This window comes from Chiloscyllium plagiosum, chromosome 24 (assembly GCF_004010195.1).
Source record: "Chiloscyllium plagiosum isolate BGI_BamShark_2017 chromosome 24, ASM401019v2, whole genome shotgun sequence".
NCBI classification, from domain to species: domain Eukaryota; kingdom Metazoa; phylum Chordata; class Chondrichthyes; order Orectolobiformes; family Hemiscylliidae; genus Chiloscyllium; species Chiloscyllium plagiosum.
This window is the reverse complement of record NC_057733.1, coordinates 53,998,918-54,024,470: the sequence shown is the minus strand read 5'-3', so window position 1 is coordinate 54,024,470 and position 25,553 is coordinate 53,998,918. Positions and strand designations below refer to the sequence as shown.

At 42.3% G+C, this 25,553-nt stretch overlaps 1 protein-coding gene across 2 annotated transcripts in view; it reads left to right on the top strand.

Moving 5' to 3' along the window:
- mbtd1 (mbt domain containing 1) overlaps positions 1-25,224 on the top strand; it is an 82,385-nt gene extending 57,161 nt beyond the window's left edge. Inside the window, exons 11-18 of one of the 2 annotated variants that reach the window (XM_043715170.1) lie at positions 408-512; positions 2,140-2,287; positions 7,847-7,929; positions 11,218-11,452; positions 13,549-13,623; positions 17,270-17,458; positions 21,019-21,103; positions 22,349-25,224. In XM_043715170.1, the coding sequence (XP_043571105.1) occupies positions 408-512; positions 2,140-2,287; positions 7,847-7,929; positions 11,218-11,452; positions 13,549-13,623; positions 17,270-17,458; positions 21,019-21,056 (873 nt within the window). In that variant the 3' untranslated portion in view covers positions 21,057-21,103; positions 22,349-25,224. The remainder of the gene's footprint in view (positions 1-407; positions 513-2,139; positions 2,288-7,846; positions 7,930-11,217; positions 11,453-13,548; positions 13,624-17,269; positions 17,459-21,018; positions 21,104-22,348) is intronic. The other variant, XM_043715171.1, reaches the window with a different exon arrangement.
- The last annotated feature ends 329 nt before the right edge of the window (positions 25,225-25,553 follow it).

Here is a 25,553-nt window from a genome sequence, read left to right as displayed (position 1 = left end):
CCAGCCAAGGTCTCATTGAATGAAATAGCATCAAAAGCCTGGCCTGCACCTGCTCTGATTTCTCGTTATGTTGTGCCATCTATTAACTAGCGTTGAAGTGACCTAATGTGATTCCTGATGAAGGGCTCCTACCGGAAACATCGATTTTCTTGCTCCCTGGATGCTGCCTGCCTTGCTGTGCATTTCCAGCACCACTCTAATCTAGACTCTAACTTCCAGCATCTGCAGTCCTCACTTTGGCCTAATGTGCTACCCAGTTAAATCATTTTATGGTTCAACATGGCAGTTCGCCATCTGCTCTGGGAAATAAAACCTTTGATGCCCCCATCATGAGAATGATTTATTTTTTGTTTGCAAAGAATGATGTGCTTTTCTTTGTGACCGTACTGAATCTCTTGATTTTTCAGGTGAAGGATGTGGACCAGAGTGGAGAGTGGTTCCAGGAAGGGATGAAACTGGAAGCAATTGACCCACTGAATCTGTCTGCAATCTGTGTGGCAACTGTCCGCAAAGTAAGGTCACTAGCACACATGCAGAACCCTACCATCTTACTCTAATCATCCTCTTTATAAATGGTAATTGGCTCTTGTTCTGGGTTATGTACTGCCTTTGGGCCCTGACAGATGGTTGCCCTGATGGGAGGAAAGTTTCTTTCCTTTTACTGGAAGAACCTTGACTGAGATGGGTTTGGAATCATCTATCAGCTCAGTTCAAGTGAGTTGAAGTTTCTGATGCTTTCCAGTTGGGGATTCTGTGTATATACTGGTATGCTTGAACCAAACCTTATTAGCTATTTCAAATTGGAATTTATGTCTATGCTTTAAACCGTATTGTCACTCTCCACTGTTGAACTAGAGGATTGTCCTGAGGCTACAGGTTCTACCTTGCCCACAGGCTCAGTATCAACTGATCAATCATGAATTGATTCTCAAACCTCATTCTCATTCCATTGAAGGAATGTGGAATACAGTTATTATACAGGCACAGCCTATTTTACCTGCTGCAGTGAAGACAGGAAGATCGGGTTTGTAAGCAAGTAATCCTGATGACCCTTAGTAAATAAATACTTGAATTCGCATACATGCAAACTCAGATCAATCATCATTTGCAGTATTTTTTCTATTTAATGTTTTGAAATATGTTTGAGATTTAAAGTCATCACTGTTTGTTTAAGCTATTCCTGAGTTATTTAAATTAACTTTGTTTCCAGAGATTGGGCGTGTGCCCTGATTCCTCCAGCTGTTGAGCTTTATACAAGGGATTTAAAACCAAATGATCATTGTTGCTGGACACACGTACTGAAATATACATCCTGTTAATTTTTGTAAAGTCATTTTTACTTTGTTTCTTCCCACTGTGAGGGTGAAGAGACTTTTCCCTTTCCAGTTATTTCAGTTCTCCATGTAGAATCTGTTGCTTTGCTAACAAATTTGCTGCTGGCTCTTCCAACTTTTCCTTCTCCTTTGGCTTAATCTGAGTGAGGAGTGTTTTATCTGCTTAAAGGAATGCTGCGGAGAAATATTCTAGTCCTTAATGACACAAATTAATTAATCGCTCCTAGTATGTTTGTATTGTGATTAAATGCAGCACTGGATTAAGTCCGAAGGAGGAAAGATGTGTAATTAAAACCAAATTTCTCTCTGAGCAAAGTGAACTACAATTTGACGATCAATTACTGTGCAATAAAATCTGGGACAATTAACTGGGCATTTGTGAGTGGACATGGATTTTAGGACCTGCCACATCAACCTCTGATTGTGTATTTCTCCTGCCATTCTTCCCCTCTGTAAAGAAGTGCTGTCTGTTCTTTTTATAAAGAGCCATGGGAATAATCCTGCTGTAAACTGTTTGCCTGTCAGACCTGTTAGTTGGAATGGCAGCACACTGTGATGATGCTGCAAGCCTGCCTTTGTGTTTTGCCATTTGAAAGAGCCACCAAAGTTTCAAATTGATGGGCTCCTGGAGAGTATCAGTTCACTAAGATGGTCATATGGTGAACCTTTCTCCAAGTTGTACAGGAAGGAGAAATTGTCACTACCTGGCATACTTTTGCATTCTGCAAAGGGACCCATGTGAATTTCTGTGATATTAACTGTGTGCTTTTCTCCTGACTTGTGAAACTTCCCATTTCTTTTATAGGTATTAGCTGAGGGTTACCTGATGATTGGCATCGATGGCTCAGAGGCAGCAGATGGCTCGGACTGGTTTTGTTACCACTCTGTATCTCCATCAATCTTCCCTGTGGGATTCTGTGAAATCAACAAGATTGAACTTACGCCGCCCAGAGGTAACACCTTTGTCAGGGGATAGGATGTGGTGTAATACTTTAATTGCTGTAAATCAAACTCTGTTAAAGCTCAATATGATATCATTGTTTCATTGAGGGTCTGAGTTAATATTATGTTTGAAACCCAACATTTGCTGTTTGCTCCTTTTTTAAATTCAGCTTCTCTTTTGCTGTAAGCTTACTGCTCCTGACATAATTGAGAATATGGCTTTCCAGGGTAGCTCCCAGGTCAGTCGTAAACAGAGGTTCTTTTGTAACCATAGTTACCTACAAAAGAAAGATAAGGATGATTTGAGTATCTGTGCAAAGTTCTGTAGGAAATTGAGTTCAGAGCTGATCCTTGCAAGAAAGAACTTGCCATGGAGTCATAGCCCTTCTGTCTAACTTGTCCATGCTGATCAGATCTAATCTAGTCCCATTTGCTGGTACTTGGCCCATATCCCTCGAAATTCGTCCTGTTGATGCACTCTTCCTATTCATATTTATATAAATGATGAAAAGTAGTGGACCCAGCACCGATCCTTGTGGCACTCCACTGGTCACAGGCCTCCAGTTTGAAAAACAACCCTCCACCACCACCCTCTGTCTTCTACCTTTGAGCCAGTTCTGTATCCAAATGACTAGTTCTCCCTGTATTCCATGAGATCTAACCTTGCTAACCAGTCTCCCATGGGGAACCTTACTGAACTCCATATATATCACATCCACTGCTCTGCCTTCATCAATCCTCTTTGTTACTTCAAAAAACTGAATCAAGTTAGTGAAACACGATTTCCCACACACAAAGCCATGTTGACTATCCCTAATCAGTCCTTGCCTTTCCAAATGCATGTAAAACCTGTCCCTCAGGATTCCCTCCAACAACTTGCCCACCACTGACGTCAAACTCACTGGTCTATAGTTCCCTGGCTTGTCCTTACTACCTTTCTTAAACAGTGGCACCATGTTAGCCAACCTCCAGTCTTCCGGTACCTCACCTGTGACTATCTATCTATGATACGAGTATCTCAGCAAGGGCCTCTGCAATCACTTCCCTAGCTTCCCACAGAGTTCTAGGATGCACCTGATCAGGTCTTGGGGATTTATTCACTTTTGTGCGTTTCAAGACATCCAGCCACATTCTCCTCTGTATTGTGGAAATTTTTCAAAATGTCACCATCTGTTTCTCCACATTCTATATCCTCCATGCCCTTCCCCACAGTAAACACTGATGCAAAATACTCATTTAGTATCTCCCCCTCTTCTGCGACTCTACACATGTGCCTTCTTGCTGATCTTTGAGGGACCTATTCTTTTCCTAGTTACCCTTTTGTTCTTAATGTATTTGTAAAAACCCTTTGGATTCTCCTTAATCCATTTTCCCAAAGCTATCTCATGTTCCCTCCTGACTTCCCTCTCAAGTATACTCCTACTGCCTTTATACTCTTCTAAGGATTCATTCGATCTATCCTGTCTATACTTGACATATGCTTCCTGTAGGTGTTCAAAGTTTGTGAGAAGATTTGTAGCTCGGGTGCTCGTTGTTGTGGTTCTGTTTGCCGAGCTGGGAATTTGTGTTGCAGACGTTTTGTCCCCTGTCTAGGTGACATCCTCAGTGCTTGGGAGCCTCCTGTGCTCCTTTTTCTTAACCAAACCCTCAATTTATCAAGTCATCCAGCATTCCCTATACATACCAGCCTTTCCTTTCACCCTAATAGGAATATACTCTCTTTGTATTCTCGTTATCTCATTTCTGAAGGCTTCCCATTTCCAAGCCATGTTTACCTGTGAACAGCTGCCCCCAATCAGCTTTTGAAAGTTCTTGTCTAATACCGTCAAAATTGGCCTTTCTCCAATTTAGAACTTCAACTTTTAGATCTAGTCTATCTTTTTCCGTCATTATTTTAAAACTAATAGAAGTCTGGTGACTGGCCCCAAAGTGCTCCCCCACTGACACCTCAGTCATCTGCCCTGCCTTATTTCCCAAGAGTAGGTCAAGTTTTGCACCATCTCTAGTAGGTATGTCCACATTCTGAATCAGAAAGTTTTCTTGTACTCGCAACAAATACCTCTCCATCTAAACCCTTAACACTATGGCAGTCCCAGTCTATGTTTGGAAAGTTAAAATCCCCTACTATAACCACTCTATTATTCTTACAGATAACTGAGATCTCCTTCCAAATTTATTCCTTAATTTCCTACTGACTATTAGCGGCTCTCTAATACAATCCCCATATGGTGATCATCCCTTTCTTATTTGTCAGTTCCACCCAAATAACTTGCCTGGATGTATTTCCAGGAATATCCTCCCTCAGTACAGCAGTAATGCTATCCCTTATCAAAAATGCCACTTCCACTCCCCCCCCCGCCTCCCTTTCTGTCCTTCCTGTAGCATTCGTATCGTTGAACATTAAGCTGCCAGTCCCGTTCATCCCTGCACCATGTTTGCGTAATTGCTATGATATCCTAGTTCCATGTTCCTAACCATGCCGTGAGTTCATCTGCCTTCCCTGTTAGGCCTCTTGTGTTGAAGTAAATGCAGTTTAATTTATTCTTCCTACCTAGTTCTCTGCTTTGTCACTGCCTGCCCTGACTTGTTTGTTTGTTTGTTTTGTTTGTATTTTTTGTTTGTTTTTGTTTGTGTTTGTTTGTCTCCCTTTTCCAACTAACCTCAGATTGATCTTGTCTCTCAATAGTTCCCAAGCTCCACACACCGCCGCCCCCCCGCGCCACGTCTCTTTTATATCCATCCGAGCAGCTCTAGCTGAATTCTACATGAATTCAGGTGCAATCCATCCTTCTTATACAGGTCACTTCTACCCCAGAAGAGATTCCAATGATCCAAAAATGTGAACCCTTCTCCCCTGCACCAGCTCCTCAGCCATGTATTCATCTGCTCTATCCTCTTATTCCTACCCTCACTAGCTTGTAGCACTGGGAGTAATCGAGATATGACTACCCTCGAGGACCTCCTTTTAAAATTTCTGCCTAACTTTATATATTCTACCTTCAGAATCTCATCCTTTTCCCTTCCTATGTCATTAGTTCCAATGTGTACAGTGACCTCCTGCTGGTCCCTCTCTCCTTTTGGGAACATTCTGCACCCTCTCTGGCACCAGCGAGGTAACACACCATTCTGACTTCTCGTTGCTGGCTGCAGAAACATCTGTCTGTGCCTCTGACTAGAAAGCTCTCTATCACCATCAATCGCTTGGAACCTGACATACCCCTCATTATAGTAGAGCCTGTGTCAATACCAGAAACTGGGCTGCTTGTGTCACATTCCCCTGAGAGACCATCACTCCTACATTTTCCAAAACAGCATACCTGTTTGAAATGGGAATATCTACCGAAGACTCCTGCCCTTCCTCCCTACCTCTCCCATCTTTCCTGGAGTTAACCCATCCACATGACTATATCTGTAGTTTTCCTCCCTTCCTATAGCTGCCATTCATCACATTCCCTGGCTCTTGTGAATTCCTCATTGCCTCTAACTGCTGCTGTAACCGATCCATACGATCTGATAGATTTCTCAACCAAAGACACATCCTGCAGAGATAATCATCAGTAATATGGAAACTCTCCCTAAACTCTATCATCGAACATGAAGAGCCTATCACTCTACTAAAGGCCATCTTTGCTCCTTCACAATCTACAGACCCAGAAAATAGCACTGTCTTTTTGCTCTTTCAAAGAAACAGTGCTCCAGGCTAACTTAATATTTATGGTTTATATTTTTAAAATTTAATCAAGAAACAGATTTCAATAAAACATTTAATCAAGAAAGAATCCACTCTACTCACTACTGTGGACTTATGGCAAGGTTACATGTCTAAAAAAAGCTATGCACTTATCTGTTCCTGTGCTGTAAGCTCTCCCACACAGATTCCTCCAAGGTCAGCTGTGAATTTTGCTGTTTGTTAATTTTTCCCAGATGCACTCCGATGTCCAGCGATATATGAACTCAAACAGCAAAGGCAGTAACTGCAGATTCACTGCTGTGTCAGTTAGCAGTGTGGGTTTCTTTCACTCTCTCCCTCATTGACCATGTGGTCACTGCCTTTTGTCTGTCTCGCTCCCTTTTAAAAGTGCTGTTGTTTTGACTTTTTTCCCCAAAGTTCCAAAAGAATGCAAGAGCATATAAAACAGTAATTGCTGCTCCTGGAATTCGAGGAAATCACCTACAATACCTAAAATACCTCAAAATAAAAGCAGCTCTTACAGCCACAATGTTTTCCTGTCCTCCATCTTGGATTACTCAGAATCTTGTGTTGGATACTTTTTAAAATTTGGGGCAATACCTTTAGCCTTGCTTTAAGCCCTAGGTAGTAGAATTGCTGTCTCTGGTGATGAGTGGAATGGAAAAGGAGAATTTATGTAGATAAAGGTTAACAGTCTAATCTGCACTAAAGTAGAGCACCTTTGTGGTAATTAAGCGCTGATGTTAATGGACCCACACTTAGTGTACCTTCAACTATATGGTGTCTATGCTCTCTGTTCAGCTGATTGTTGGCTCCTTCATTGTCATGGGCACGTGTTTTTCTGCTGTAAAGTGCAAAGTCTTGCTTAAAGCTTCAGTGCAGTTGAAGGTGATATCTTTGGTACGAGATTTAATTCACGACATCATCTGCTGTGGATATAAAAGGTTACAGGAGATGATCTTGAACAAGAGTTTGGCATTTACCCCAGCCAATATCAGTCTATAAAATGGCATCACTTCTAAAGCAAAAAAAATCTGATAACAGTTCTGTCTCTTGAAAATTGAAGACTTCTGATTTGAATTTCACACAACAAAATCTCAAGAAGGTATCAGAATGGATTCCTGTTGTGAATTGAGTTATCTTGATCTTGGGCAGGAACAAGTCGTCAGTTTGCCACGGGTAGCCTTCTAACCCCAGAGTTAGAAGGAGGACAAAGCCAGTGGTATTCCGGCTCCATTCACATTTGCTAGAAACCTTTAAGTAAACATAATGGGAAGACTGTGGAATCGGATTCAATGGTGATGCCACCATGACTGCCATTAGCAAGGTGTTCAGTTTGTGTCATATACCAGGGGAGGCAATGGCCTAGTGGTATTATCGCTGGATTGTTAATCCAGAGACCCAGGAAATGTTCTGGGCACCTGGGCCATGGTAGATGGTGGAAATTGAATTCAATAAATATCTGGAATTAAAAGTCTAATAATGACCATGAATCTATTGTCGATTGTCAGAAAAAATCCATCTGGTTCGCTAATGTGGTTGACTATTAACTGCCTTTTGGATAATTGGGGAAGGGCAAAAATACTGGCCTATCCAATGATTCCCTCATCCTGTGAATGAATTTTAAAAAAAGTTGTTACCAACAGCAAGGATGGGAGAATAACAAAGGGGGTGGAAAGAACAAAAAGAGCATGATGGTTGTGCACATGTATGGACGTACCTCTGGTTTTGTATTTGAAGCAGGTATGTGAACTGATATCGTATCATGTTATGTTTTATACTGTCCCACTAGCTGAACATTCTTGCTGTCCCAAGATGAGATGGGCACTTCAGCTTTAGTAAATTATTGCACACTAAAATGATGCTGGCTATTTTACAGGTTACTCCAAAATTCCTTTCAAATGGTTCGACTACCTTAGGGAGACGGGATCTGTTGCAGCACCTGTCAAACTGTTCAACAAGGTGAGAGGATGTGTTGTCAGAGATGACTTCTTCCACTTTCACCTTCTGCCTGCATTCAAAAATTGGCATTGAGGAGCTCTCTCTTGAAAGAGTAGCTTTGAATTTTTATTGACAGTTGTCTATTTTAAGCTAATGTGTGTTTGTTTTTTCTGGCCATTTCTATGTTGTGACCTTGACGGTAAAGTTGAAATTGCTACTGAATTTTCAGATAATCTCTCATCAAGAAAGTTAAGGTTCTATTTGCATCAATGGGAGATTGTGCATAAACCCGTGGGGCTGCTTGGATAGCCATCAGAACATTGGGTTTATTTGATTAGACTTGCTTTGCAGTATGGAGTCATATGAACTAGGTGGAGCCAATGTTTGATCTCAGATGTACAGAGTTTGTTAATCTCATGGCAACAAGTCTCCTCACTGTAAGGGGAAGCAAAAGTCTGATCAACAGGTTAGTTGTTGCAGATATTTTAATTATTACAGTGGAATAGACATGTGTACAGCTGTTAACAGCCTCTGCTATAACACCTACAATCAGCTATAATAACTATAAATCATTCTATACTTATGGTTGACTAACACACAAACATAGGAGCAGAGTAGCCCATTCAACCCTTCGAGCCTGCTCCACCATTTCTTATGATTATGGTTGAACATCCAACTCCATAGTCTGCTTTCAGTTTTCCCCAAGTGCTTTAACCAATTACTTCTTGAAATCATAGAACATGTTGGCCTCGAATGGTATGCATGATCGTGAATTCCACAGGCTCACCACTCTGGCTGAAGAATTTTCAGATCATCTCTGTCTTAAAATGTTTATCCCTAATGCTGAAATGATGACCCTTTAATCTGGACTCTCTTGTTATCAGGAACATCTTTCATGCATCTGACATGTCTCGTCCTGTTTGCATTTTATAAGCTTATATGAGATTACCCCCTCGATCCCCTCAACTCATCCTTCTAAACTGAGTACATTCCTACTTGACTTGATCTCTCCTCCTGTCAATTCTGCCATCCCAGGAGTCAATTGGTAAATTTCTCTGCACTCACTGTACAACGAGAATATAGTTCTTCAGATAAGGACACCAAAACGCGAAACAATATTCCAGGTGTGTCCTCACCAATATCCTGTATACTTGCAGTAAGATATCCCTGGACTCACCCTCTTGCCATTAAGACCAACATACGTTACTGCTTGCTGCACCTGAGCACTTAGTTTCAGAGACTGATACATGAAGACATTCAGGTCTCATTGAACATTCTCCTCTCTCGGCAGCTGTTCAAATAATCTGCCTTCCTATTTTTGCTACCAATGTGAATAACTTCACGTTTTTCCAAATTATACTGCATCTGCCAGACATTTACCCATTCACTCACCTTGTCCAAATCTATGCATCCTCCTCACAGCTCACCCTTCCACCAGCAAATTTCCTTCCTTACTATTATTAATTTCCCCTTTAACCAACAGTGCAATCCCAGCATCTTTTTCCTTCTAGTCTGTCCTCCCCAAATATTGTGTACCCCTGAATATTCAGTTCCCATACCCTGGTCACCCTGCAGTTATGTCTGTAATCCCATCCATATCATACCATTACATCTATTTGTGCAACTAATTCATCCACTGTATTGTGAATGTTCGGAGCATTGTGGCTTATCTTTATGATGTTACTTATTGCATTTCAATTGTTTTTCACTTTTGGCTCTGTTTGATTCTTGTCCTCCTTGCCCTTGATTCACCTTGCTTTGACTCCTTGCATAGATTCTCATCCTCATGCCATTTTAGTTTAAACCTTCCCTAACCATATGAGCAAATACCTTGCTGAGGACATCAGTCCCGGCCCTGCTCATGTATAATCCATCTGGTTTATAGTGGTCCCACCTCCCCCAGAACTGATCCCAATACCCCAGGAACCTGAATACTTTCTCTCACGCCATCTCTTCAGCCACATATTTCTAATATATCCTGCTGTTTTTACTGGGACTGGCATATGTCACTGGTAGCAATCTTAAGATCCCTGCCTTCTGAGATCCTACTTTTCAGCATGTTTCCTAATGCCATGTATTTTGCTTCTAAGACCACATCCTTTTTTCTCTCATACCTATTTCATTCCCAACTGCTAGCACCTGGCCCATATCCCTCCAAACCCTTCCTATTCATATACCCATCCAGATGCCTTTTAAATGTTGCAATGTGTACCAGCCTCCATCACTTCCTCTGGCAGCTCATTCCACACACGCACCACTCTCTGCATCAAAAAGTTGCCCCTTAGGTTTCTTTTACATCTTACTCTCACCCTGAACCTATGCCCTCTAAGTTCTGGACTCATGGCCATTGGCTGTTTGTCCTCTTCCCTCCAGAAGGTCCTGTAGCAACTTTGAGGCATTCTTGACTCTAGCACCAGGAAGGCAACATAACCCCAGAGTGGTGTCCAATTCCTTTAAAATTGAATCTGAACTAAAACATGCCCACATCTTTTACTACTACTCTGTGCAATGGAGCCAACCATGGTGCAACACATTTGGCTCTTTGTGTTTTCCCCACTGACGCTGTTCGCCTCAACTGTATCCGAAGCAGAACATCTGTTTTGCAAGGGGAATAGCCACAGGAGATCTTACACTGCCTGCCTAATCCTTGTGCTCTGCTTGGTCATTACACATTCCCTTCCAGCCTGGGAAGTCTTAGCCCTCAGTGTGACCACCTCCCTCAGCTTTGTAGATGCTGCATAGTGTTCCCAGCCACTACTCTGAAACTCAGCCTTCCAGGAGCTGCAGCTAGAGACACTTTTCTTCCTGCACACATGCAGCAAATGTTCCTAGCTTCCCAAATCTAACAGGAAGAGCACACCACTGCTTTGAGCTCTCCTGCCATGATTTGCCCCTTTTACTTTTAAACCTATTGGAAGATGCTTAATATCAAATCATATTGTTTCATCTAGGGTCCTTACTCCTCGGTCTATTGGTCACTATTGAATATAGCACTTATAAATTATAAATCACAAAACAATGCCAAAAGCACTTGTTGTCCTCTCCACCAAATTCCCATAAAGCTCAAATTCTAGAATGTGCGCACACTCTAGCTATGGCTCACTCTCGATATATTCTCTCCAAACTGCTTACTGAGAACTGTGAAGCTTACTTGTACTTGCTGAAACTGGAATGTGTGAAACCTGTGTTGTGTTCCCAGAGGCAGCCTGGACCCACAGAACTGACCCCTGCATTTGGCGTTGTTTGCAGAGTAATATTTTTGAAAGGGTTTTCCAAATCATTAATTTCCAGCTTTCCCTGTGAACGCAGGAAGTTCCAAACCATGGCTTTCGAGTGGGAATGAAATTGGAAGCTGTCGATCTGATGGAGCCGCGCTTGGTGTGTGTGGCGACTGTTACCCGCATTGTCCATCGGCTCCTCAGGATCCACTTTGATGGATGGGAGGATGAATATGACCAGTGGGTAGACTGTGAATCTCCAGATCTCTACCCTGTCGGCTGGTGCGAATTGACAGGCTACCAGCTTCAACCACCAGCATCACAGTGTAAGTTACCAGATTATCCTTTCAAACCCTCTGGCAGAATGCCACATGTTTTTATTTCTTCACAGGGTGTGGATGTCAGTGACAATCCCAGCATCTATTACCTATCTAATAACAGCCCGTCCCATTCCAACTCAACAAATATAGATACCTGACAACACCTGAGCCTGAGGGAAGTTGCGTGAGATTGAAATGTGTTGATTTTTTTTTTGGGGTGGTAAGCTTCCACATGAACTTGCTAGGCCATTTCAAAGGGCTGGTAAGAGTAGCTACATTGCTGAGAGTCATGTATAGGCCAGGCCCTGTTAGGTGGTAAACTTCCTTCCTTACTGAGCGGGGTGTGATTTTACACTTTGGCCATTGTTATTGAGATTGCTCCTTGAGAGACTTATTTCATTAATTCAGTTTAAACTCTCCATTCCCACACTTCTCCTTCACTCCTTCCTCAAGCATCTTGCCACCAAGAAAAGCTACATAAGAATCCTACTCATTGACTACAGTTCAGCCTTCAATACTATATTGTCCCCTCGAGACTGATTGATTGATTACGAAACTCGGTGATCTTGAACTAAGCCCTGCTCTCTATAACTGAATCCTCAGTTTCCTGACCCACAGGCCACAACCAGTGAAGATTGGGGATAAAATTTCATCCTCACTAATGCTCAACACTGGAGCTCCCCAGGGGTGCGTACTCAGCCCCATATTGTACTCACTGTATACCCATGATGAGTTGCCAAAAACCAGGCTAATGCCATTTACAAGTTCGCTGATGACACCACCATAGTCGATTGAATCTCTGATGGCGACAAAACAGACTACAGACAGGAGGTGAAAGACCTGGAAAAATGGTGCACCAAGAACAACCTAGCTCTTAATGCCAGCAAAACCAAGGAATTCATTATTGACTTTCGGTGGGATGTTACTCATGCCCCCCCTACACGTTAACAGCTCAGAGGTGGAATGAGTGGAGAGTGTCAAGCGCCTGGGGGTGGTCATCCACAACAAGCTTTCTTGGACTATTCATGTGGACCCACTGGTTACAAAGGCCCAACAACGTCTCTTCTTCCTCAGGCAGCTGAGGAAATTTGGCATGACGGTAAATACCCTTGCCAACTTTTATAGGTGCGCCATCAAGAGCATTCTGTTTGGATGTATCGATACCTGGTATGACAACTGTACCTGTTAGAGTGTGGTGAACTTGGCCCGGGCAATCACGAAGGCTAACCTCCCATCTATCGAATCCATCTACCAGGCTCACTGTCAAGGAAAGGCCGCCAGCATTCTCAACGATCCATCCCCCACCCTGGCAATGCTTTTCTACAACCTCTACCACCGGGGAGAAGGTACAGAAGCCTGAACACACGCACCAGCCGGTTTCGTAATAGTTTCTACCCTACTATTAGAATACTGAATGGACTCTCAAACTCTTAACATTTTCCTGTACCTGTGTTTTGGTTTTTACCGTTGTATACCTATTATTTACTTAGCTATGCTATTTAACTCTGATCTGTCTGTATTGCTCGCAAGACAAAGCTTTTCACTGTGCCTTGGTACACATGATGATAAATTCAATTCAGTCCACAGTATGATCCAATCTCGGGTTTCACATTATTAGTCCAAGGTCTTGAGTTCAATCGTATAAGCATTCTATTACCGTTTTTGTTTTAAACTGCAATTTTCCAGATCTCACCTGGGTTCCATGATCCTCCCCAGGCATTGCTTCACTTTCTGTTCCTTTTAAAGACCCTGTTAAGATTCACCTTTTTGTCCAAACTGTTTTGTCTGATTACCCCTTGATAAAGAGCCTTAGGATTTTTTTTCTGTTAAAAGTGATGTATTCAAGTTATTGATGATTTTGGTGAAATGGGAAATAGCTGCTCTGTACGCATTATGCCTGAGTTTCTGTGGGTTGTTCTCATCCCCTTGACCTTCCTCAACTGGGGTGTTGATATATAATTCTCCAAGATCATCAGAGTCTGGTTTTCTGTCTGTTTGGAGCTGTACTTTGCCAGTGGAGATGTGAGAGTCCTGGTTTGTGAACTGAACGTTGCTCCTTCCTGGCTTGTGTCTCTTAAATTGCTTTCCTGTTTCACTTCCAGCCTCGAGGGAGAATCAGGCCAATGTGATGAAGAAGAAAAAAGCAAAGTCCAGCCAGTACAAGGGACACAAAAAAAGTAGGCTTTCGGTTTTTATAGATTTTTTTTCCCTGTTTTTGGTTATTCTGTTCTTAAACTAGTATTTAGTTCATCAGAAATATGCTGAACACCTTGAAGGTTAGAATTTATTTCTCAGGAATTTGTGATTTGTAAATATTCAGATGTGAAAAGGTGACATCCTTCCAAATCTTGCATGGAGCTCAGCCTGTGCATTGAGTTGGAAGGAGTGTATTTCGGGGTAAACTGGCTTAATGCTGGATGTGATTCTCCCTCCAGACAGAGAGCGGAGGCCTAGTGATTCCAAACATAATCTTTCATGGTTGGTATTGGTCTTTGACCACTTTGGTCATTCCTTAGAGGAGTTTTTAAATCACATCCCTTAACTAAACGCAGCAAAACACAATCTACTGGCTGTGAAATATATTGGGATGACCTGAGAGTGTTCACAGGTACTTCTGCAGCAGGTGGGGCTTCTAGCTTAGAGTTAGGGACACTGCCACTCCTGACAGAGTTAATAGAAGTTCTTCCCTTGGTGAGGTTTTCTGTTGTGATCTTTCTAATTGACTCTCTGATAGTGTTTGAAATAGCTCGGTTCAGTGTATACAGTGCTCCCCAGCTTCAGCTGAAATCTGCCAGAAAACAGTTTGTTCATTGAGTATGATAATGTTGCAAATGATGTGTCATATCAGTGTGTGTATACCTGCTCTAATTGTGATTAACAGCATCTGATACTATTTAAGGAAAGATTGGAATAAAGAAATAAGGACCAATTTCCTACGAGCTGTTGGTGATGCTGTGGTAGAGCCCCCATCTCTGAACCAAAAGGTCGAGGTTCAAATCCCAGCTGCCCCCCAAATGAAAAGTATTATAATCTGTCTGAACGGGCTGGTTTTAAAATAGCTGTAAGAATCAGTTTCATTTGGGAGTGGTTGGTCTGTGGATGGGAAATGTAGTCTGCACTCAGGTTGCACAAGACATTGTAAATAAACCAATGTAGAGGACACTCTGGTTCCTGCTTCATCTTTCACCAGATGAATATTAATCAGTGTCCATCTCCTTAGTCCAAACAGAGCACATCCCTCAGGACTGAATTTTATTCCTGCCTACAGGACCAATTCAGCATTAGGCACCCTGTTTAAAAATGAGATCCATTAACGATTATTAGCATTGGATAGCATTAGAGTAGGCTAACTTATTGCATGATGAAGAACAGCAATACAGCTTTCGTGGACTGAGTGGCCTGTATCTAACTGGTATATGATTTTATGGCTGTCCAGTGAAAAGAGTGGGACCTATTCGGTATGTGTCAGTGGATGAAGAATGAGATTGTCAGTAATAGGAAGGGTTTAGAGGGATATGGGCTAAGTGCTGGCGAATGGAGTTAGATTAGATTAGGATACCTGGTCAGCATGGTTGAGTTGAACCAAAGGATCTGTTTCTGTGCTATACATCTCTATGACTCTATAAAGTGACAGGTTAGTAACCACAATTTGGGGATGAATGGATGGCACAGTGGTTAGCGTTACCTCGTAGCACCAGGAACCCAGGTTCGATTCCACCCTCGAGCAACTGTCTCTGTGGAGATTAGGGGGATTGGCCATGCTAAATTGCCCATAGTGTCCAGGGATGTGCAGGCTAGATGGATTGGTCATGGGGAAATGTAGGGATAAGGGATGGGTCTGGCTGAGATGCTGTTTGGATGGTTGGTGTGAACGTGGTAGGCCAAATGGCCTGCTTCCACACAGTAGGGATTCTATGTGTGCTCTTGCCAAAAGGTTTGTTTAAAATCTTGACAAACAGGGTGAGTAGGAACAAACCAACATCTTTGAAACCTCCCATGTTATGAAATCTGCAATTTCACTCATGCTGTCATCTGGGGAGGAGGCAGGGTTGTAACCCAGTTATTCTCTTAGGGAATGTGTATGTGAGCAATGGAATCTGGTTTTACAGTAATGGATTTTTAGCACATCTGTGTTATGTTGTTGGCCGTTGGTAAAACGAGCACCATTGAACTTCATTACTCTGAGAGAGGGTTTGCAGGGTGCCTCATTTCACTTAGCATTAACATCAGCTTGTGGTACTTTGACCTGATCCTGTTCATTGTTGAAAATTGGCATTGAATTTTGCTATTTCCAGCCCATCCGTCTCTTCCTGCTGGTAAATTCACAAGAGGTCTGCCTTTGTACTATTTCTTCTGAGTCATCATTTTGGAACAACTACCTTTGGCCACCTTGGTCGAGACTATTCATGGTGAATGTTTGGGAAATACTGATACACAGAAAGGGAAATGTTGCACTATGCAAGTGACATGTAACAGGAAATGCTCATCACTGAACAAAATGGTGCTTGAAATCTGAAGTGGAGATGTTCCTCATGCTTTGCAGTGACATGAGTTGGGAAATGGGGCAGGTAGCTTGGTACAACAAAGCAACCTGAGTAAAAGTCTGCTCTTGTCTGGGCTGATTGTTTTGGCCTGTGTCCACAGCTTTCTTGTGTTAGATTTAGCTGCTTCACAAGAGTTCAGTAAATCCCAGAGGCAGCTCCTAATTATTTATTCAGTCATTGCTGGTGAATAATTTTGCTTCAATAAATGAAGTTTTGGAGAAAGTTTTAGTTTCTGGAGTAGAAGTTTTTGTTTTGAAGACTGTCATTTGAAGGCATTTTTTCTTCTGAGTTTGATGGTCTGACAGACTGTTGATGTGAGTAGGATCATAGCCTATCCTGATCCTGTCCTTTATCCAATGTCTGCACATTCAGGAGGGTCAGGGATTGATCAGAATGTACTTGATTGTGTGGTGGAACCTATCAGCAAGTTTGCCTGAACTGTGAAGGAAGGGCTGGGGGACTTCTTTAGAACTTTGTTCTTCCCTTGATGTCACAATTAGTGGAGTGAAGCCCCCAAAGAAGTGTTTAAATATTAATGACTAAAGTAGTTAGGCCACGGTATAGAATTATTCAGAATCTCTGAATAAATGAGTGCGCTCACACCAAGGCTGTACAGAAAAGACTCTCATACCAAGGCAGTGTAGTGCTGGCTTTACTTTGTATCTAACCCTGTGCTGCACTGTCCTGGGAGTGCTGGATGATCACACTGTAGAAGGAACTTTTGTCTGTATCTGATCATTTCCTCCTGTTCAAATTGAGAGTAATTATTTTTCATTCTATGAATAGCTATAATCAAGCAGAGTGTGAAGTATTCCTTTCTTTTCCCAAGAACACATCATAGGAAACATTGAGTAAAGCTCTTATTTTCATTCAGCATATTGAGCATTCAAAATCTGTTTCACAGTGAGGATTTATCATGTGTGAACCAGAGAGATGGTGGAAGTCCAATAACTGTCTGATGGTCCCCTCCCCCAGCTGCCTGCATGCTTTAAAGCAGGCATCATCACACAACAAGGGAGTTTGGACAAGGATGTTTGGTGACAGTTGATTTTGCTTTTTGTTCAATACTGAGCACATTGCATGGAAGCCACCAACTCTGGCCAACAGAACAAATGCAGAACATTTCCTTCAAGAGTAGTTGGGCCTCAGCAAGGTCCAGTTATAGGTTAGTCACACTGAGCCCTATTGCCTCTGTATTTTAATAAGATTGATAGCAAATGTAGTGCAGACATTTAGAATGCTGTAATGAGAGCTTAACAAAGTTTGACCTGATGTTTAGAGAGGAAGAATCGAGTTGGGAAGAAGCCGGTCAGTTTGCCGATCCTGCCTCTGAGTGGCGGGACGCGCAGCAGTTTTTCTGCGGATGATGAATTGACTCCTCCATACCGAACTCTTCCAGTCCAGGCAGCCTCAGAGGCCCACGTGCCTCCCAGCACTAGCAGGCAGGTCAATGCTGGGCTCAGAACAGGTAATCTCATGGTTGTAATATGAAAGGAGTCGTTTGATATAGTTAATCCCATTCCAAGTATCCCCATTTTAATGTTGAAACACAGGATTTGGAAATATATGGTGGATGTTTTCCCACCCTGTACACAGCACAACAAACAGAGTAGAGGAAATCTGTGTATAGTCCCCCAAGCCTGCCCCATCATTCAGTACTATCATGGCTGTTCTTCAGCTTCCTATTCCATTTCTTCAACATCTGTCCATATTTGTTGATTCCCTGACAATAAAAAAAACTTGCGTTCTCGTGCGCTCAGCCTTCAGTATGTTCAGTGATGGAGCATTTGCTGGGGGTGGAGAAATCGAAAGATTCACAAACCCTTTGAATGAAGGAATTTCTTTTGTGAATAATCAGCTGCTCCTTGTGAGATTCTGCCCTTGGTTTTCTAGGTTCCCCAGTCAGGGGTAACAGTGACTCCATGTCAAGCCCTTTCAGAATCTTGGATTTTCATGTGATTACTTTTTATGTTTCTAAACTCCAGAAAGTATCGTAAAAGCAAAAAAAAACTGCAGATACCTGAAATCTGAAATAAAAACAGCAAGTGCTGAAGAAGCTGCAAGACTGGCAGTATCTGTGGAGACAGAAACATTTCCTGTTCTGAGTCTGATATGACTTGTTCAGAAATATAGACCCAATTAAGTCTGCTGTCATTACTCAAACTCAGAGTGAACCTTTACCACCTCCAAATACAAGTATATCCACCCTTGTATATAGAGCTCAAATGTGCACACAGTAACTGTACGGTGGCTCCAATATACAAGTGGCACATGGCTTCATTTTGATGCCCAGTCTATTTGCAGAGAAGCCTAGTTGAGGCTTCAGCACTAATCCTTGCAACACTTCATTAGTCACAGCCTGCCAACATGGCACAATCCCTGTTTATGGCAACTTCACTTCCTAATCTTAACATTACACTGCCTATAGTGTAATTCAATGAGCCCCCATCTTGTGTTTTGACATTTAAGTGACATCTTACAGAATGTCTTTGAAAACTCAAGTATACAACATCCTCTGGTTCCCCTATATCTACGTTCGACTTCTCAAAAGCTAATATATTTATCAAACACTATTTTTGATCGAGGAGAGAGTTGAGAATTTTAGGATCGGGCAGAAAAGTGGTAATAAGGCCAAAATTAGATTAGATTAGATTAGACATTTAGTGTATCATATCTAGAAAGATATAATAAAAAGGGTTTTGTCGCCACAGTAAAGTGCCATTTGAGTTACAAAAAAGTACTTTATTTCTCTCGGCCTTAACATGACTTTAGGAAAGGAAATCTTACTATCTCATCCAATAGGACTGATGTCTATCCTATACCAGGAGCCTCTCAGATTATGCTTATCTATGATCCTGTAATGTGATGGCTATTTGTCCGTGGACAGTATCACCACCAAACCTGTTGCTGTGCTGGCCAAGCATCTACAGAGCCAGATTGGTGTCACTGAGAATGGAGATCCCAGGCTACATTGTTGGAGACCACAGCACCCAATGTTATGACCTCAGCTGATGCTGTTACTCTTACTGAACAAGACAGATCCCAGAATGAAAACTACCTCGATAATAACAACATGAAAATAGGAGGTAGAGTGGGCTATTTGGCTGTTAGAGCATGCTCCTCCATTCAGTATAATGGCGGGTGATTTCCACTCCTCTTGTTTTCTCCCCATAGCCTTTAATCCCTTTAGCTCCAAGAACTACAGCCTGCCTGTGTTTACTCCGTCTAGTCCTGCTAAAACTAATCGGGTCATCTGAGATCCATCTGCTCAGTTCGTCCAAATCAGACTGAAACATCTATGCATCTTCCTCACAGTTCACACGTCACGTATTGTGTGCAATCTTGAAGATATCACATTAAGTTCTTCATTTAAATTATTCATATATATTGTGAATACCCAAGGTCTAAGGACTGATCCCTGCCACTTGGAAAAAGATCAATTTGTTCCTTTTTTTTTGTTTCGTGTCTGCCAGCCAGTTCTCTAATTGCGCCAGTGCACTACTCCCAGTTCTTTGTACTTGAGCTTGACTTGCTAATCTGTTACATGGAACCTTCTTGAAACCTTCTGATGGTCCAAGTAAACCATATCCACTGGTTCCCCCTCATCAATTCTACCAGTAACATCCTTTTAAATTTCCAATAAATGGAAATCAAGCGTGATTTCCATTTTGTAAATCCATGCTGACTGTGTCCGATCCTATGACTATCTTATATTTTAATGTGACCGTCCTTTACTGAAACACAGGAACGTTCTGCTACATTTAACTATAAAATAGAAGTTTATTATACAGTGGAAATAAAATAAAACACACCAAGCTATCTCAGTAATACGGCTTGAAATATTTCGAAATACATGGCAAATAAAATTCCATTTGGTCCCCAAAACAGCCACTTCACAGTTACCAGGGTTCTTTTCCTTAATCCTCTGGAATGTAACTGCTTTTTCTTCCTCAGTTCTTGTCCTGTGACCTCAGACATCCTCAGCTTTAAGTAACCAACCAATTGTAGCCAAATACTCCTCTTCTGGAAGTTTTCACAAAATGGACTCTCTTACTGATTGTAATTTATTTCCAAAACTCTTCTGAACAAGACTAACCTAGTTTATTATTAAATCCCTTAATTAAAAACACAACACCTAAAAACTGTTCAAATCATTTTTTTAATAAAAAGCCACACCTTTCATCACACCAGATGATTGTTAAAACAACCGCAGAACCACATTAACCAAGCTGTTCCTAACTGCCTCCCTACAGGGAAGCTGCTGCTCCTAACCCTGCCCTTGTTTGCACTTGTTTCCTTGCAGTATGTAATGTTTCAGTCTAATGTTAAAACTGTGCAAACAGTAGGCATTCGGAGCCCACAGTGAGATGTTTGAGTAGTCCTAGGATGTTCCTTCCATTGTTCCTCCTAAGTCTGTTCCCCAGTTCACCTGCTCTCTGACTAACTTTGGAACTCCCCTTGTGGAAGGAAGGTGAGATGTGTTGTTGTCATGGTTTCTCTGTTCTGAAGTCAGATCCTGACTGTTGAGATACACAGTCCAGTTCAGCAATGGATTGGAATCATACAGCAATGGTCTTCAGTTTGACTGACTATTTTATATTTTTGGTTTTGTCCAGTACATGTGCCATTTTCCACACTCTGTGCATCGGGAATACGTAGCCTGACCTGATGAAACACGGTAAATCGTCCAGCATCACCACTGTAGTTTTCCTTTGTCCCTTAGCCATAACGGGATTGAGGATTAGGAATCTTGATGTGTTCTCTTACAGACATCTGCTTGTCCGCCCCCACCCCAAAAACTGGTAACTTGGAGTCACTTTTCCTGCCCTCAGCCAGTGTCTCCTCCTTGCACTGCACAGCTCTTGTCATCCTGGGTTAGGAACTGCTTTGAAATACAGTTTGTTTTGTATTTGATGGTCAGTTGGTGATGAGTGCTGTCTTGTGCCCCTTGGGCTAGTCACGAGATGATGGGTCATGTGCATGAGTAGCTTGGTGTGCTGACTGGTGTGATTTCCCTGTGTCTTTCAGCAAGCAGCAGTAAACACCGGGATATCATCATCTGGTGACCAAAGGCTGCTGCCATCTCTCCACGGCGTTTACTGGCAGCTACCAGGTGGGTGGAAAACCAGGAGGAATTTCACAAGCAGCAACTCTCTGCATTCTACCAGTTTTGCAATGCCATGCTCATAGTTGTGTGATGGCAGAGGGATGTTGAACAGGCAGCTGTGTTGTGGGTCTGTGAAATTGGGGATTACGAAAGGTCACCTGAGCTGGGAAGAGGCTGTGATCCTGTTTGCTGTGTGGGGCTGGATTGGATTATGATGGAAAGGAATGGGATAGGATTATTTCTGGAAACTAGCTCCAAATGTAGAGTCTGAGCTGTGCCCAGCTGTGAATCAGTGCTCCCATGCCTGGAGCTGCCAGCAATCTCCATGTACAGAATGCAAGCTCAGTCTCCATCTTGGCTGCAGGGGCAGGGGGCAGAACAAGTGAACGGTCTGTTGGGTTCTCAAGTTTGAGAACGAGGTGGAGTTGGGAATGTGAGTGTTTGACTGCTGTAAGATGTACAGCAATATTCATTTTAGAATGTGGGTATGGGATTGTTGGTGCTCATAAACTTGACCTTTCTGCAACAACAACTTCTGTGAGGTTCTGTCATTTAAATTCTTTATTTGCTGGCAATTATTTGGTCAATTCATTACGCTTTTTTAACAAAATGTCACTCTCCTAACCTTCCAATAAAATGGGGATGATTTTACAAAGTTGAGCAGATTCTTAGTCAGAACCTGTTGTCGCTGGAAGTGCTGCTTTGCCCTGCAGCGCCACCACCAGGCAAGCTGACTGCTCTGCTCTTACAGTCTCCAATGGGTACGAAGAGGAGGAAGTTAGTTCTTTAGCATAAGACTCAGTCTTTTCTCAGAGAAACCTCATTTCCTGATGTTGATGCTTGTCCACAAGTAGAACTCGCATTGCTTCCCGCCTGGTTCTCCTAAAGTGAAACCAACAGTACTGTGCTATCCAATTCACTCTGGCATCTTGTCACTGATTGTGATTATGGTTGGTGTGGGGTCACATTCTACAGCTCCCCCTCAATTGTTTTTATTTTCATTTTCCTTCCAATATTTCTGCTGCTTGCAGAATTAGATGATCTGCCCTGTTGCCTTATTTAGCTGAGATTGTACTTCCTGGGTAGCGAACCTTGAACTGAGAAGCAGAGTCTCAGTTCCAGCTCCTCTTGCATGGAGCAGAGGGAAGGAGGAAACTTGCCTCTGAAATTATTTGTATTTTGACTTTCCTTCTGTTTTGACCCAAGTGCTGAGGTTTTGTAACCTGTTGTCCTTTTTTTTTCTCTCCCCAGTGATCTCACTGGAGCACAAGGTGAATTTTATGGATGTCACCCGCCGAGTTCTGACTCCTTCACGGTGCCTCCTAAGCAGGAAAGCGAGGTGACGTGGCAGCTAACCCAGCAACCTCGAAGACACGGCCTCCGTGCTTGTATCAAGCATGGATGCTTGACTGAAGCATCTGCTCTTTTTAATCAGTTGGATCCCAACATGGGAGCAGTTCACCACAGGTCCTGCAGGCTGTGATAGCGAGAACATGCAGTGATTACTTTTTTTATGTACACTTGGACAGTTCTTTTCTGGTTCAGGATGGGTGATAAGGCTCGAGTTTTTGGTTCCCCTGTTGGACGTTCTTGTATATTGTACTTGAAGTTATTTTACTGGTGGGATGGGAGGGGAGAATGTCTGTTTTTGGTGTTTAATTTTTTAAAATATAAAATGCTCTCATGAGCATTCTGTGATTACATATTCAGGTGAAGTTATGTTAACTTCTGACACTCTGCATCCTCCATAGGCGCCACATGCCAGACTGTTCCACCTCTTCTTCATTTGAGGTTGAACTTTTTATTTGTATAAATATAAAAACCAGAAGAAAACCCCCTCTCAGGAAGTTGATGCCTGGTCTTGCTGACTCTGCCTGTGTGTGTGCATGTGTATCTAGGGTGCAGCCAGTTCTTATCCTCTGAGCCAGTTGTGTTTTATTGTCGAGTACTGAGTGGGCCCCACAAGGATTGAAGTCTTTATACGCAGTAACATTGTTAATTGGTATGGTTCCACATGTTGCTTCTGCAGACTTTGGAGTGACTGTGTTGGTCCTCTCACAGCTCTCTTGTGCTCAACCTCATTTTATTGCTGTTTGATTTTCCTTTTGTTTAACGCTAACGAGGCAATGTTTGAAATGAATGGAGAAGTGTTGCTAAAGAGAGCACCTGAAACCAGCAAATTCTGGGTGGATCACACTGTGATCCAAGTGGCCTGTTATGCTGCAACTTAGTGTTTCTCTTTACCCTTGCTAGGAGTTTGAAAGCATCGTCTAGAGGACAATGTTTAAACTGGCAGCATGACTAATGTGCATTACAGTTTCTTCTCCTGCCCTGGGATGATCAGGGGTGTAGGCAGGTGGTTGGCTGCTTTCAGCTACACCAGTGCTCCCCTGTAATTGGTTACTTGGTGAATATGGAGGAGGGGGGGGGGGGGCCAAGGGACTGTTTGTTGGTGGCCACCTCTCCTTCCCTCTCTTTCCAGCATATCCAAGGAGCAGTCAGTAGGCACTTCCACCTTGCCATTGGCTGCTTGAGAGGCTGCTGTGTAAACTGGATTCTGTTCCACTTAGTGGTAGATTCATCGCAAGGAAGATGGCATTCACTTTACCAACAAAATAAACAGGAGACACCCTTATTTTGTTTCTGTCATTGTTAACAAAGGCAACACTAATCTTTTAACCATTGACTGTCTACAGTCAGTTCACCACCTGATCTCTCCTGTGTCGAGGGGTCAGTTTCCCATGGATTGGGAGATGAGGGATGGATAAAAATGCATAACCTGGTCTCTCCAACCCCTATTGCACCCCTCAGCTTTTCGCCAAAATCTTATCTGTGAAGCATCAGATTTCAATGAGATGCTGACATTCTGTCTCTCAAGCAGAGTTTAATGCTGTGCATTGGAATCCAGTGTTCAAGGAAATGGGAGCATACAGAGCGCCACAATAGGCTTTCCACTCTTCCTTTCGAGTGACTGGGTATGGGCATTGAATGGAGTATATGGACACAGCCTTCTGACAGTGTTGTGGTTCAGGCTCTGATCTAGGTGTCTGCAGGATGAAAGGAAAGAACAAGGACAGTTCACTAAATTTGGCTCCCACCTGCAAACCCAATGGAAGATTCCGCTTCCCAATGTGGCTTTCCAGTCAAATTGTCCTGGCTTGTTCACAACATGTGGTTGTTCAGTCCAGGATATTATTGGGTATGTTCTGTGGAACCATCTACTCCAGAGCACAATTTACAATTCAAAGCTTCTTTGAATTTGTAAACATAATTTGACAGATTTGAAACTAACTGACTGACCAATCTGTCATCTCTTGAGTAGATTGGCTGTGGATTCTATTTTTCATAACTTCTCCCTCTTTCTAAACTGAGCTTATCGTCCCAGCCTATTTCTGTATTTGAGAAAAGTTGCAGGGAGTGGGAACTGGATGGAATGGCAGGTTCGTGTTGAATGTGCACCCCACCATCTCCAAGATCAGCAATCTAATCTGCAACCTGCTCTTCCTTCAAAATATTCATTATTGATTCAAAACGCAAACGTATCTAGGCTTGCACACAACCTCTGGTGATCTCATGCATGCTGCAGACTAACCTGTCAGCAGCTTTTTTCTTCACAATGTGAGCTCCTCCCTGATTTTTGTAATATGGTGCTACATGAATCTTTAATATGGATCATTTCTTAAGAGGGATTTTGAGAAACTGTGATTTGATTCAGGAAAATTCTTCTATTCTCTTCCTGTTGGGCAGTCGCACGAATTTTGATAAAATTGCAAAAAGGGAAAAAAAAACATAGTTCCTAGAAATTCTTTTCCTGCTGTTCCTGACACTGAGCAGGACAGCAATGTTGTAGCTAATGGTGGGATTTATACATTGTTTTCTCTATGTATTTTGATAATCTAAATCGATAATTGTACAAATGTAATCTTTCCTTTTTACTTCGTACCGAGGCTATGGACAAGAAGATGCCAGTCTCTCAGCATCTGCATGTCCAAGCAGAGAACTTTTCTGTTTTGTTTTTCAGAAATACTTTTCACTAAACATTAGTTGCATTAGTCACAGCTTTGTGTAAAAAGAAATGAAAATTGTTCACTAAATGGTCATTTTTTTACACTTAATAAAACCTTTTAAATGGATTGTAATCTGTTATTTACTCTGACCAAGGCTACAACCTTTGGATCTGTCTATTAGACAGAAAGCCAGAAGAGGCTTTGTGGACTTTAGACCATAAGAAATAGGAATAGGAGGCGGCTGCTCGACTCCTCGCGCCTGCTGTACCCTTCACTAGGATCGTGGCTGATCCAATATTCCTACATCTGCTTTCCTATATTTTTCCAACAATCTTAGATTGCCTACTTGAGCACAGGTTGACCTATTATCACTCTTCAAATATAGGCAAGCACCCTTCCCCACATCTCTCTATGGCTAAGAGTATCATTAGACCTTAAAATATAATAGC